Source organism: Lithobates pipiens, unplaced genomic scaffold (genome assembly GCF_037356315.1).
Source record: "Lithobates pipiens isolate NorthernLeopardFrog02 unplaced genomic scaffold, aLitPip1_a1.2 Scaffold_8, whole genome shotgun sequence".
NCBI lineage: Eukaryota > Metazoa > Chordata > Amphibia > Anura > Ranidae > Lithobates > Lithobates pipiens.
Genome location: NW_027507903.1, coordinates 618,532,421 through 618,548,042, shown reverse-complemented (window position 1 = coordinate 618,548,042; position 15,622 = coordinate 618,532,421). Strand labels below are relative to the sequence as shown.

At 43.4% G+C, this 15,622-nt stretch overlaps 1 protein-coding gene across 3 annotated transcripts in view; it reads left to right on the top strand.

The window, feature by feature from the left end:
- PLD2 (phospholipase D2) overlaps positions 1 to 15,622 on the top strand; it is a 111,150-nt gene that overhangs the window by 74,176 nt on the left and 21,352 nt on the right. For all 3 annotated transcript variants that reach the window (XM_077470723.1, XM_077470722.1, XM_077470721.1), the window contains exons 9-14: positions 1,544 to 1,696; positions 10,363 to 10,512; positions 11,329 to 11,412; positions 11,700 to 11,778; positions 12,544 to 12,654; positions 14,810 to 14,995. In XM_077470723.1, coding sequence (XP_077326849.1) covers positions 1,544 to 1,696; positions 10,363 to 10,512; positions 11,329 to 11,412; positions 11,700 to 11,778; positions 12,544 to 12,654; positions 14,810 to 14,995 — 763 coding nt within the window. The remainder of the gene's footprint in view (positions 1 to 1,543; positions 1,697 to 10,362; positions 10,513 to 11,328; positions 11,413 to 11,699; positions 11,779 to 12,543; positions 12,655 to 14,809; positions 14,996 to 15,622) is intronic.

The window sequence follows — 15,622 nt, the reverse complement described above, 5'->3', positions numbered from 1 at the left end:
GAATGTATTAGTATTTTATCTAGTATATATAAACTAGCCGTTATGGTGGTTACCTGACGGCTCTATATAACCTCCAAATTATGTAATAGATATGTCTGGTGTCAGGGTTAGTTAAATCCATGTGACAACCATCAGTATTTTAATAAAGGCCAAATTAATATTTTTGTGTAAAATTAACTGAAAAGACAGTATTTTTTTTCAATAATTAATTTAATAGTAATTGATAATTAATATTTAAATATAATTACTATAATAATTGAAAAGAAAAAGACAGTAAGTTTCTTTTTTTAAATAATCATTTAGTAGTAATTGATAATTAATATTTAAATATAATTACTATAATCAATTTACCCTGATTTATTAGTATGGTCAATTGAGTATATTGAAAAAAAAAATATATAAAAATAATATATATGTATATGTATATATGTATATATATATATATATATATATATATATATTTGTCTTGTTTGCTTTAAATTCTTCAAAAAAGGGATACCTTTACACTGTATCTATCCACCCGTCCGTCATGGCGTTCAACATCCAAAGGTGAAGGATGCCGAACGGACGGTGGATGTGTCTATTTATAGTGATCCCTCTCCAATCAGCTGACGCAGCAAATTGCAGCAGCTGATGGACGGAGAGGGGAGACCGAGTGCGTGTCTGCCCCAGAGTGATGTGCGCACCACCCCGTCCATGGCGCGCATGCACGCACGTCAGAACAAGGCCATGCCCACTCCACCCACCGACACCAAAGGCTTCTCCCAGCGGACTGCACGTGTCCGGTGGGATCTGCATGTTTACCCCCTACGTATTCCCCCTCCTCCCAGGACAAATCTGCTCCCCTGCTGAAATCCCTCCTCCCAGCACAAATATTTTCACCCCCTCGATCCTCAAATCCTCTTTGTCCACTAATTCTGCCGCAAACAAAAATGCCCCCCTCGGCACAAATCATGTAGTCAAATTTCCCTTCTGAGCACAAATCCCACCCCCCTACTCCAAATCCCCTCTCCCAGCACAAATTCCCCCCTCCTAGCACAAATACCCCCTGACCATCGCTACTTGCACAAATACCCCCCTGAAAATTTTTTTTTCCCTCCATCTGACACCCCCCAAATTTCCCCTCTGAGCACAAATCCTCTCCCTCCAATCTCCTTGTGGATGAATCAAAGCAAAACGCACATGTCTAGCTGCCAATGAAACGGATGTGAATGTACAATGTGTATGTAAAGCGCTGCATAAATTGACGGTGCTATATAAGTACCTGAAGAAATAATAATAATTTTATATCTGACAAAAATCAGTTGATGTCGAAAAATGCTGGTGAGTTTCTGAGTAGCTAGTTAAAGAATTTGGGTTAAAAGTGAATTCCCGACACTACTGCTCTTTCCTGGCAACTTCTATCCTCCACTCCTAGTAATGTGCTGACTATGCTGACCGCTCTCCTGCTGCTTGTCCATGATGTAGACAGACTTTGTTAGGAACCAATGTAAGGAATATTTATGGCGTTGTAATGTGAATGGAATATTTTTCTTTTGTCTAGGTGGCTGGTGGTGAAAGATTCTTTTCTTCTGTACTTGAAACCAGATTCTGGGGAGATCTCCTGTGTGCTGCTCTTCGACCCTGAATTCCGAACGCAAGTTGGCAAAAAACACACCGAGATCAAATATGGTGTCAGGGTAGAGAATTACTCCAGGTAAGCGAGGACCGTCCACCTACAACCATAACATATGACCTCTTGTGTTGGAACCAAATTGGCAACGCTATTCTATAAAAAAAAAGCATTTAATATCCTGGAGGACTCTGCGCCTTCCTCTGACTCTCCTCTCCTGAAATACTTTGCTACTTCCTCTATGTAACTCTGCCTTGCTGGCGGACTCTGCTCCTTCCTCTATGTAACTCGCTTCTACTGAAGGATTCTGTTCCTTCCTCTGACTCTCCTCACCTGAAATACTCAGCGATGCTGGAGGACTTTGCTCTTTCCCCTATCTAACTCTCCTCATCTGAAATGCTCTATGCCAGTGATGGCGAACCTTGGCACCCCAGATGTTTTGGAACTACATTTCCCATGATGCTCATGCACTCTACAGTATAGCTGAGCATCATGGGAAATGTAGTTCCAAAACATCTGGGGTGCCAAGGTTCACCATCACTGCTCTATGCTGTTGGAGGACTCTGTTCCTTTCTCCAACTCTCCTCTCCTGAATTATTTTTCTCCTTCCTCTATGTAACTCTCCTCTGCTGGAGAACTCTGCTCCTTAAGCTAACTCTCCTCATCTGAAATGCTCTACTCTGCTGGAGGACTCTGCTCCTTCCTCTAAATCTCCTCTCCTGACATACTCTGCTCCTTTCTCTATGTTATGCTCCTCTACTGGAGGACTCAGCTCCTTCCTCTTAGCCCTTGTACACACGGTCGGAGAATCCATCAGAATGTGTCCTATCGGACCGTGTTGTCAGATAATCCGACTGTGTGTGGTATGCATCGGACTGTTTCCGTCGGAATATCCGTCGGACCCAATTTTCCAACTTGTTGGAAATATTTCCCGACCAACTGGTCCGATCGGACATACTCCGATCATGTGTAGAGAATTCCGATCGGACAAAGTGCCACGCATGCTCAGATCAAATCCCTACATCAAAGCTATTGGCTACTAGCCTGAACGTAGTCCCATCGTAACGAAATAACGTCATCACGTTCTGAAAGATCGGATTTTTCGACAACTTTGTCCAACCGTGTGTATGCAACAGTTTCGGACAAAATCCGATGGACAAAATCCGATGGATTTGGTTGTCGAAATGTCCGACCGTGTGTACAAGGGCTAACACTCCTCACCTGAAATACTCAGCGATGCTGGAGGACTTTGCTCTTTCCCCTATCTAACTCTCCTCATCTGAAATGCTCTATGCTGTTGGAGGACTCTGCTCCTTTCTCCAACTCTCCTCTCCTGAATTATTTTTCTCCTTCCTCTATGTAACTCTCCTCTGCTGGAGAACTCTGCTTATCTGAAATGTTCTACTCTGCTGGAGGACTCTGCTCCTTCCTCTAACTTTCCTCTCCTTACATACTCTGCTCCCTCCTCTATGTAACTCTCCTCTGCTGGAGGACTCTGCTCCTTAAGCTAACTCTCCTCATCTGAAATGCTCTACTCTGCTGGAGGACTCTGCTCCATCCTCTAACTCTCCTCTCCTGACATACTCTGCTCCTTTCTCTATGTTACGCTCCTCTACTGGAGGACTCAGCTCCTTCCTCTAACACTCCTCTCCTGAAATACTCTGCGATGCTGGAGAGCTCTGCTCCTTCCGCTACCTAACTCTCCTCATCTGAAATTCCCTACTCTGCTGGAGGACTCTGCTCCTTTTTCTAACTCTCCTTTTCTGAAACACTCTGCACTGGAATCGCAGGCAGAATCACGTCAAAGTGCTTGATGTGCTTGAGGAGGCCATTATTTTTTAATTGCATCCCAAACGCAGGTCGATTTTGCTGTGATCACTGCATGACAAAAGGCGCGAAAATCGTGGCAGAACATGAGCTTCTTTGGTGCATTTTTGAGCAGAGAGAGGCCCATTCAAAATGAATGGTGCCTCTCCAAAAACACGCTAAAGTAACGTGACAAACCCAACGTGGGATCTTCGCTCAGGTGTGAACGGGGCCACACTCTCCTTTCCTGAAACGCTCTGCTGGAGAACTCTGCTCTTTCCTCTGTAGCACCCTCTAATGTGTGCTAGAAGTGAATGTAGGCACACTATATTCTGACTCACAGTTAAGCTAATGAGTCTTAATTGGGTCAGGGTTTACTAAAGTTCAGGGCTGGGTGACTCATGCTGGCAGTTCTCTAGTGCCTCCCCCTGGTCCGGAAGTTTGGAGAATCTTCTAAAACTAGAGGGTGAGGGTTATGAGGAGCTGCCTTGAGTATATATGGAGTCTTGGCCAGTCTTCAGCAGTGGGCCGGCAGGGGGCTGAGAGATCTCCATAAATAGACAGGGGCCATGTCAGCAAGGCAGTCAGGGGAAGATGGAGAGACAGTGTTGAGGAGGCTGTTGGTCTCAGGGATGCCCCCTAGTCTGGGAGCAAAAGAGTAGTCAACACTGTTGGGGGACTAACAAAGGGAGGCAACTGCCACATGTAGCCAGTCTTTCTTGAGGACAGCGTTGTGCTTAGGTCTTCTTTCCTTTCCCTGGAAAAGTCAGCCGGGTCAGCTGAGGAAGAGTCAGTTGGGCAGACTGGTGTAGAGAGGCAGCCAGGAGGACTGGTGAAAGGGGCAGCTGAAGCCGGGAGGGCTGGCATTGCCTGAAGAAGTGATGCTGGGATTAGTGGCCACAAGGGAAGCTATTTCACTCCAATTGTGCTACTTTTGAGTTCCTGCCTGTAATGGGCTGCTACAGAATTGACAAGGGGCCTGTCGGTTCCACCAAGAGTGATACCAGCAGGAGCTGTATGGAAGAAAAGAGGAACAAAGTGTGAGAGACAAGAGACTGTGTAAATAGGAAGTTGTCCCTGAAGATCTTGTTCAAGTCAAGTGGGCATCCCATAACCTCCCATCACTATCCTAGTTATTAACCCCTAATAACAAAAGCAAAGCTATAGATTGTTCTCTGACTCAGTGTGACTGTGAAGATGTGGCCTGCCTGGCTGTGCAGGAGTGGAGAATCCCTTTCATTTGCAGCTCCTACGTGGGCAGTGCTACACCTCTATCCAACTCTCCTCTCCTGAAATACTCTATGCTGCTGGAGGACTCTGCTCCTTCCATGTTTTTTTGTTAAACTGGCAGTAAATCTGGGGGAAAAAAAAAATCCCCCTGCAAGTTAAGAGCATAATGTGCTAGTATGTACCACATACTAGCAGATTAGAAGAAGAGTTCAGTTAAAAAGAAGACCTCCAATGGTGCGCTGTCACTACTGGCGGGGCTTTCTTTCTTCACCCGGGCTTCCTTACGAATTTCCGGGCTCTGACCGTTTAAAAAAAAAGGGGTTGTTGAATCTGAATGATATTATTTAAAGTGGTTGTAAACCCTTACAAACCACTTTGACCTACAGGTAAGCCTAGATTAAGGCTTACCTGTAGGTCCAAGAAATATCTCCCAAACCTATACGGTTTAGGAGGTATTTGCCCGAAAACGGGCACCGCTATCTACGGCGCATGCGCCATAGACAGCTGCGCGCAGGCGCACTGAACGGGGCATCGTCGATGGCGGCAATGCCGCGAGTCTCTGCTCCCGTGCGCATGCGCGGGAGTGACGTCATCGCTGCTTCGGCGAATCACAGCGCCGGAGCAGCGAGACCCACCAAGAAGATGGACGCTCGGAACTACAGGGGACAGCGGTGACTTCGCTGGCTCCTGTGTCAGGTAAGTGAAACATAATGGACTACTATGCGATGCATAGTAGTCCATTATGCTTTGCCTTTACAGGGAATGAAAGAGGAAGTAAACTCATCAGGGTTTACTTCCTCTTTAATAATAATAATAATATAAAATACTCTCAACGGAAAATTTAGATTTTCTTTAGAAGTAACAAATAATTTTGTGTTATTGAATAAACTAGAATTGATCGCAAAAAGGAGGGGAAAAAAAATGGAACATAAACAGTAAAAAATAACCCAAAATAGTCACACTTTAAAATTGCTCAAAACATTACTATTACATAAAGACTTCCATCCAGCACACTTGGCAGGAAGATTTCATTCCTTTCTTTCCGTTCTCTCCATGACTGCCAAGTCTGGTGGGCTGGCTGAGCTTTGCTGCCACGAGTCCGCTCTGCTGTTTATCTTGGGAAACGGCCCAGCCCCTTCCTATCTTAGAAACACAACCTTGTATATTCCATGTAGCCATTTGTTTTTCTTTGTTTTTCTTCTTTTTTTTTTCCTTTTCCTTCCTGTAGACTGTAGATCTGAGGGGGACATGCATGGAAAATAAAAAAAACAGCATTTTTGCTTGTACATGATTGGATGATAGAAATTAGCAGAGCTTCCCCTCATTTCCGAGCTTCCCCTCATTTCCGAGCTTCCCCTCATTTCCAAGCTTCCCCTCATTTCCGAGATTCCCCTCGATCAGCAGTAACTGCACTTCCAAGTGCACTTGTAGTGCACAGTGGATTTGCTTTTAATAAATCAACCCCAAAGTTACATAGAAAAAAGACACAAGTCCATCAAGACCAACCTATGTGTGTGATTATATGTCAGTATTACATTGTATATCCCTGTATTTTTTTATAATCTATTGATGCTCCCCATTGAGACCACCGCCTGTGGAAGGGAATTCCACATCCTGGCCACTCTTAAAGAACCCTCTACATAGTTTAAGGTTAATCCTCTTTTCTTCTAATTTTAGTGAATGGACACGTGTCTTATTCAATTCCCTTATGTGGAAAAGTTTTATCCCTATTGTGGGGTCACCAGTACAGTATTTGTACATTGAAATCATATTCCCCTCTCAAGCGTCTCTTCTCCAGAGAGAATAAGTTCAGTGCTCGCAACTTTTCCCCATAACTAATATCCTCCAGATCCTTTATTAGTTTTGTTGCCCTTCTTTGGACTCTCCATTAACAGTACATCCTTCCTGAGGACTAGTGCCCAGAACTGGACAACATACTCTAGGTGCGGCCGGACCAGAGTCTTGTAGAGCGGGAGAATTACCATTTTATCTCTGGAGTTAATCCCATTTTTTAATGCATTCCAATATTCTATTTGCTTTGTTAGCAGCAGCTTGGCATTGCATGCCATTGCTGAGCCTATCAACTACTAGGACCCCCAGGTCCTTTTTCATCCTAGAATTCCCCAGAGGTTCTCCCCCCAGTAAATAGATTGCATTAATATTTTTGCCACCCAAATGCATTATTTGAAATTTTTCTACATTGAACCTCATTTGCCATGTAGTTGCCCACCCCAATAATTTGTTCAGATCTTCTTGCAAGGTTTCCACATCCTGCGGAGACTTTATTGCCCTGCTTAGCTTAGTATCGTCTGCAAATGCAGAGATTGAGCTGTTTACCCCATCCTCCAGATCGTTTATGAATAAATGAAATTGGATTGGTCCCAGCACAGAACCCTGGGAGACACCACTACCCACCCCTGACCATTCTGAGTACTCCCCATTTATCACTAACCTCTGAACTGGCCCCTATGGCCAGTTTTCAATCCATGTACTCGCCCTATGGTCCATGTCAACGGACCTTACTTTGTGCTGTAAACGTTTATGGGGAACTGTGTCAAATGCTTTTACAAAATCCATATACACCACGCCTATGAACCTTCCTTTATCTAGATGGCAGCTCACCTCCTCATAGAAGGTTAATAGATTGGTTTGGCAAGAACGATTCTTAATGAATCCATGCTGATTACTAATAATGATACCATTGCCATTACTAAAATCTTGTATATAGTCCCTTATCGGCCCCTCCAAGAGCTTGCATACTATTGATGTTAGGCTAACTGGTCTATAATTCCCAGGGATGTATCTTGGCCCTTTTTTAAATATTGGTGCTACATTGGCTTTTCTTCAATCAGCTTGTACCATTCCAGTCGTAAAAATTAGAAACAATGGTCTGGCAATTACTTGACTGAGTTCCTTAAGGACCCTTGGGTGCAAGCCACCTGGTCCCGGTGACTTATTAATGTTATGTTTTTCTAGTCTATTACTAATTCTGTCCTCTGTTAGCCATGACAGTGTTTCCTGTGACATGTCATGAGAATAAACATTGGAGTTTTGGTTACTGAAGCCCCCCCAGTTCCCTTGTGAAGACTAAGGAGAAGAATAAACTCAATTCCTTTGCCATCTCTCCATCTTTAGTAACCAGATTCCCTTCATCATTCTTTATGGGACCAATATGATCTGACCTCCCTTTCTTAATATTTATGTACTTAAAGAATTTCTTGGGATTTTTTTACTCTCCTCCTCTATGTGCCTTTCGTGTTAGATTTTAGCCACCCTGATTGCACCCTTACATTTCTTGTTGCATTCCTTGTAAAGTTGGAATGCTGACGATGATCCCTCAGCCTTGTATTTTTTTGAAAGCCTTTTCCTTTGCTTTTATATGCATTTTTACATTGGAGTTAAGCCATCCAGGACTTTTATTAGCTCTTTTAAATTTATTTCCCCTTGGTATGCACTGGCTAATGCCCTTATTTAATATGCTCTTAAAGCATACTAATTTCTCCTCTGTGTTCTTTGTTCCTAGGATTTTATCCCAGTTAGTATCTTCTAGCAAGGCTCATAGTTTAGGGACACAAAAAAGGAGCTGCGCTAAATATAATACTGCACAATGTACATTAAATTAAAAGTGGGCTACAATAAAATTAAATTAAATATGAACCGTGATGAACTACTGAAATGATGAAAAATCAATAATTAATAATGATATGCATCAATAAATAAGTGCTGTCACTTGTATACATAAATAGTAACAACTAAAATGGAGTTAAAGATGGCAAACTCCATAAACCAATCATGTGACTGAGTGAAAAAAGTCCATAAGTGATGATGATCATCATATATAGTAATCAAAAGCTATAACATGTGAAAATCAAAGTTTGTGTAAAAAAACTGTGACTCTTCAATGGCGATATAGCGCTGAATTAGTCCTGGAAGCCACGGGCTGTTTGCGAGGCCGGCTGGCTCGCTTTTTTTTGCTGAATTATTTCTACATTTTGTAGTTGTCCATTTGTCTATTATTATTATTTCAATAAATGCAAAAGGGTTTTACGCTATGTGAGCCTTTGTTGTTTTATGGGGATTTCACAACGTATTTGAATTGACCTACCTGCGGACTATTCTCATTGAGGCTGAGGAGCCCACTATGTGCCAGAGAGATCCCGGGCTGGGGTTACAGTCATCTGCTTGGTGTGGTTCCCTGTAGTAAGGGACCACCGTGTTTGGTAAGCGGCAGTGTTTTCTGTGATGGAGGCTTTTTTCTCTTTCTTTGGATAATTCAGCGCTATATCACCATTGAAGAGTCACAGTTTTTTACACGGACTTTGATTTTCACATGTTATAGCTTTTGATTACTATATATGATGATCATCATCACTTATGGACTTTTTTCACTCAGTCACATGATTGGTTTATTGAGTTTGAACTCCATTCTAGCTGTTATTATTTATGTATTCAAGTGACAGCACTTATTTATTGATGCGTATCATTATTAATTATTGATTTTTCATCATTTCACTAGTTCATCATGGTTCATATTTAATTTGTTAATTTTATTGTAGCACACTTTTTGTATAATGTGTAGAACATTGTGCAGTATTATATTTAGCGCAGCTCCTTTTTTTTGTATTTATGTTGGAGTCGTATAACATCTTCAGCCGCAGCTTCCAACTTAATTAAATAGCACAGTATAATATCATAGTTTAGGGAAGTTGGCTCTTTTGAAATTTTGTGTCTTTGTATTCCCCTTATGTTTGCTATTAGTGCGATTAGTTGAGAACACCTCATAATGGGCTCAGAAGGTGTATAGACTCAGGAACTCAGTGCAGGGATCCCACCAAATAAAGTCCCCAAGCGATAAGAGATTAACTCCCCAGTATCCATTGAACATGGAAATATCAGATATGGGGGGGCTGATATTTTATGCTGAAGATTTCCTAGGTTTAGCATTAGCACATTGCCAGCATGCCTTGCCCACTCCTTTTGGGTGGTCTTTGGAGCTAATAGGCAGCCCAACTACCAATCAAATGAATGCACATGACAGGTTGAGAACGCTGCTGCTAATTGCAAGGTGGTGGCATGGTTTCCTGCAACAGAAATTGTTCTTTCTGGCAGGATCCCCATGTAAGAATCTTTGCTATAGAATCTCTCAAAAAAAAAAAAAAAAGTGTATGCAATGATTCATGATCTCCAACGTACATAATTTTAGGTTTTCATATACTTTAAGTTAATTCTAAATGGGCCCTTTTCCCTTACCACTGTTTACACAAACCTCTTATAGAGACCTGGTTATTCCCTTGTTGGGAACTACCATCTTGCTTCTTACACTGCACCCTGCCTCAGTACTCTCTTCAAAATCCACCAGCCTTGATACAAGCAGTGGGCAGGCTATTGGTGGGGTTATGTAATTATCACAATACCATGATGGGTGATGACGCTCAGCCTCCCATGATTAAAAGCTCTGAAATCCAATGAATGAAAGAGGCTGGGTAGGAACAGTCAAGCTGAAGGGTTGAAGGGCTAGATGATGCTGGCCAAGAAATGAGGTAGACTCTGACTTGCTGCCGCTTCTAATGCACATTGTGTAAACAATTTCAGTACAGGAGAGGAGCCTGCACAATTGTACTAGAATGAAGGCTAGAGTTCTGTTTTTAAATCTTCTCCAGGTTACAACACTTTTCAATAATTCCACTTTTCACACCTTTCTACAAATCTTGCAGGTCGTTGATCTTGAAATGCAGCGGCTACCGACAGGCTCGCTGGTGGGCACAGCAGATAAACCAGATTGCCGAAGACCATGGGAAGGACTTCTTGAGCATACATCGGTTTGAAGCCCATGCGCCCGTGCGAGAGAAGACGCAAGTGAAGTGGTGAGGATGCTTTTTAATATTTATCACACCCAACCTCCATAATAGTTTGTCTCCAAACAACTTTTATCCTTCCATGACAAGTTAGAAATTAGGAGACATCAAGTGGTCAGTGAGAAGAATGATCCTTAGCCCTTGTACACACGGTCGGAGATTTCGACAACTAAATCCGTCGGATTTTGTCCGTCGGATCTTGTCCGAAACTGTTGCATGCACACGGTCGGACAAAGTTGTTGAAAAATCCGATCATTCAGAACGTGATGACGTAATTTCGTTATGAAGGGACTACGTTCAGGCTAGTAGCGAATAGCTTTGATGTAGGAATTTGATCTGAGCATGCGTGGCACTTTGTCCGATCAAAATTCTCTACACATGATCGGAGTATGTCCGATCGGACCAGTTTGTCGGAAAATATTTCCAACAAGTTGGAAAATTCGGTCCGACGGATATTCCAACGGAAACAGTCTGATGCATACCACACACAGTCGGATTATCCGACAAAACGGTCCGATAGGACACATTCCGTCGGAATCTCCGACCGTGTGTACAAGGGCTTACACTTGTGAACATTGGGAATAATTATCCCCTTACAGAGAACTAAAAAGATCAATGGTGTCAGTGGGAAATTGCTCATTGCTCAAGGAACCCCCAGAAACGTCTGGAGGAACCCTAGTTGAGAAATCCTGCTCTGTGCAGATAAAGCCCTGGATCTGAACCTAGGACACTAGAACTGCTAGGCTGAAGTGTTGCCTAACATGTAATTCTTCTATTTATTGTCATGGTACTGATTCAGATTTTACCCTGTATCTTGATCTTTAGGTTTGTTAATGGTGCCACTTATTTTGCCGCGGTGGCTGACGCTTTGATGCAGGCACAGGAGGAGATTTTCATCACCGACTGGTGGTAAGTTGTGGTTTTAAGATCAAGCATGTCTTTGGCGTTTCCTGCAACATGTTCTGAGCCATGTCTGTTTTTGTAATTTTAAAGATTGGGGAAAGTTCCTATCTTGCCCTTTACCACCCATCAAACGCCAAGGATCACTTTTAGGCAGGGGCTTATTTAGTACTGCTGTTCAAAAGAAAAAGGACAGAGCTATAACCAAATAGGGCTGTGGATGGGGGTTCTTTGTCTCTAACTCTTTTTACATATAGTTTCCTCTACAGTCCTGCTGTCTTGTCTTCTCCATGCAGGCTCAGCCCGGAGGTTCACCTGAAGAGGCCAGCACTCGATGACAAGTGGAGGCTGGACATCATCCTGAAGCATAAGGCGGTGTGTCCTACATGAATGACTTTTTTTGTCCCCCATCACTGCTCCCAAAACCTTCTTATGTTTGTGAATTACTTTGTTAATCCGATTAGGACAACCTGTCTGAAATACAGTATCAACTATGTGCATTTCCACCACTTTTTTCAGATTTCAGCCCCTTCGATTCTGAAGGGGAAGAAAGTTGTGAAAGTTGTGGTTCCTCTATGGTTTCCTGCACTCACAAAGAGACATCTGATTGGACAGTGGTGCCCCCTTGTGACTCTAGTGACCATTTTGGATCAGGCAGAGTCTATTTAAGACACCTCTGTCCTAGGTGGAAGGGAAAGGTTTTGGAAGAGTAGGGATAGTGCAGGGACTGCATCTACCTCTCTTCAGGAAGCCTTCCCTTTGGGTGTGGACCGGCCAGGCTGCATTCCCACTCCTCACATTGCAGATGCTGTTAGCATCTTCAAGACTTCAGACTGCTGCCACAGTTGGTAAGTGGCTCCAGGGTGTTCCTACCTGCCGGGCCTGAATAAGTTGTTGAATCTTTCTACAATATAATTGCCACCCACACCACACGTCACCTTGCTCACACACAGGTCGGGAGTACAGCTGGCCATAGAGATAAATGGTTGTATGCCCCTTGCATGTGATTGGGTATTCTTTGCTAAGTGAAACTTTACCTCAGTTACTAAGCTTTGGAGCAACTGCATTCGCAGAGTGCAACTTTAAATGCTAAGTGCACAGTCTATTTGCCTTTAGTACATTTACCCCATTGTCTTACAGGAGGCCGGAGTCCGGGTTTGTATCTTGCTGTTCAAGGAGATGGAAATGGCTCTGGGAATTAACAGCGGTTATAGCAAGAGGACACTGATGCTGCTGCATCCGAATATCAAGGTGAGAGGCCAGCTGTACCTTTTTAGGTCATCCCTCAAATTTTCCACTTGCCTACTCGCATTTTGAGTGGAAAATGAGGGCTGGCGAGCTGGGTTGCCTTTCTGGGGGGGGGGGGATGAATAGGAGCTGGGTGAGGCTGCAATGATGGGCACGGGTGAGGCTGCAATGATGGGCACGGGTGAGGCTGCAATGATGGACATGGGTGAGGCTGCATTGATGGACACGGGTGAGGCTGCACTGGTAAGGCTGCAATGATGGACATGGGTGAGGCTGCACTGGTGAGGCTGCATTGGTGGGCTCGGGTGAGGCTGTGTTGATGGGTACTGATAAAGTCATTGATATTTATTTGTGTAACTTAATTCTGCATAAAACATTTAAGTGTAATTTCATGAGAATTTATGAGGTTGTGTATAGGGGCGGGGCATTGTAGGGGGTTGGGTGGGGCAACTGGTGGAGAGTAACCCTTAAGGCCTGGCCAGTAGCTCAGGACTTGAAATTTTGAGCCCTGTTTTAGATCATGTGTAGATAAAGGCTGTATCATTTCCCTTACAGGGCAATGTCATCAGTTATCATCCATCATCCATCATCCATTATAATTATTTTGTTGGGAACCATCCTAGCATCCACTGTTATACAACAGAACTCTTAATTTAAGGGGGGATTCCATCAATCATTAACATTATGTTCATAAACTATCATCATCAATTGTCATCTATCATTATTTAGTTTGGAGGCCACCCTAGTATATTCTCCTATACAACAGAACTCTTATGGTTGCCCTTAAAGGGCTGGTTGTATCTGTATAAATATGTATCTACTCTTTTATTATTCAGGAGTCTGTTACATACAGGGTGCAGAGTTCAGGAATATGCTATGTACAGAGTGCAGAGTCCAGGAGTGTGCTACGGACAGGGTGCAGAGTTCAGAAGTATGCTAGGTACAGGGTGCAGAGTTCAGGAGTATGCTATGTACAGGGTGCAGAGTTCAAAAGTATGGTGTGTACAGGGTGCAGAGTTCGGGAGTATGGTGTGTACAGGGCGCAGAGTTCGGGAGTATGGTGTGTACAGGGCGCAGAGTTCGGGAGTATGGTGTGTACAGGGCGCAGAGTTCGGGAGTATGGTGTGTACAGGGCGCAGAGTTCGGGAGTATGGTGTGTACAGGGCGCAGAGTTCGGGAGTATGGTGTGTACAGGGCGCAGAGTTCGGGAGTATGGTGTGTACAGGGCGCAGAGTTCGGGAGTATGGTGTGTATAGGGCGCAGAGTTCGGGAGTATGGTGTGTACAGGGCGCAGAGTTCGGGAGTATGGTGTGTACAGGGCGCAGAGTTCGGGAGTATGGTGTGTACAGGGTGCAGAGTTCGGGAGTAGGGTGTGTACAGGGCGCAGAGTTCGGGAGTAGGGTGTGTACAGGGCGCAGAGTTTAGGGGTTCACTACATACATCTGGTAGCCGCTGAAAGCAAAGCTGTCCCTTATAAGCACAGAAGGTGAAAGCGGTGATCAGAAGCGGAGGGTGAGAGCTGGAGGAGGCAGAATAGAGTGTCACCATGACCCAAGTGGTAAAATTGGGTAGGCGGGCCATATAACAAGGACCGGCAGGCCAAATGTATCCCGCGGACTAGATTCTCGACCCACGGAGCTTGTGTTTGACATCTGTGACCTATCGGCTATTCGCTTATTTCCTCTTCCTGTAAAATACACACACACAGTGTGTGTATATATATATATATATATATATATATATATATATAAACTGTGTATGTATGTGTGTGTGTATATAGATATATATATATAGATTATATTGTTTTCCAGAAAGCATGATAGTCATCTTCATTTGTTCTTATCCAAAATGCATAATTTCCATGTAACATGACATATTCATTCATCCTCTATGACTTGCATCACAAATTTTTCATCTTCATTTCCAGAATTTATCATCATATACATGATCCGTCTTCATTATACTGTACTCACTTGTAACTTCTATTCATCATACCTACATACATATAAAACATTTCATTTATCAATCCCCTTCATATACTATGCACATAATAAATCATACATTATGTTCATTCATGATGAATTGGCCATTATCTTTATTTATTATCCATCATCATCATGCACAGTGAGGTGACCTGTCAGCCTCTCTTATGTTTTAGGTGATGCGTCACCCTGATCATGTCTCTTCCATCGTGTTCCTCTGGGCTCATCATGAGAAGATGGTGGCCATTGACCAGTCCATAGTTTTTCTCGGAGGTCTGGATCTGGCGTATGGCCGATGGGATGACCATGATTATCGACTGACAGATGTGGGCTCTGGCAAGATGCAGCAACAGCAGCAACAGGTATCAACCAAGTCTACGTAAAGAGGTCTCTACTTGACTCTGTAACCTTATACTCCAGTACTTCTATTACCCTGATACTTTACTACTATTACTTAATCATTTTACTACTATTACTCCAAACTAACACTACTCCTAAGCCATGCTACTGCTCCGCCATTTTGTGTGCACTACCCTTCCTGTCACTTTGGCCAATAAGTGTTACTTCATCATGCTCTGCTACCATATCGTGCTTTACACAACAGGAAAACGCCAAAACCTTTGCCTGTTTGGCCTTCTGTTCAGCAGGAGCTGAGCATTATACATTCAAGCAGTATTTCTACCGCTTCTAGATATGACAGCCTTCTGATGTCTATGGTTCCTAAGGAAGCAGGTGTTTGTACCTGCCTGCTGCCACCATATCAACAGCTGAAATCACTGGCACATTGGCATACATGGCTAGGAATCCCTGACCATGTAAGCACCGGGGTGAGTATAGCTGTGATATCGCTGACCATATTTGGTCAATGATGTTACTACTAGCTCTGCCCTGTGCCTTATAGGCAGAAATATCGTTGGGATTTGTCATGTGCACCGGGTCGGTCAAGTTTTTAATTTTAGCGAGTTGGCAGGTGGTGGGCATCGTAATTG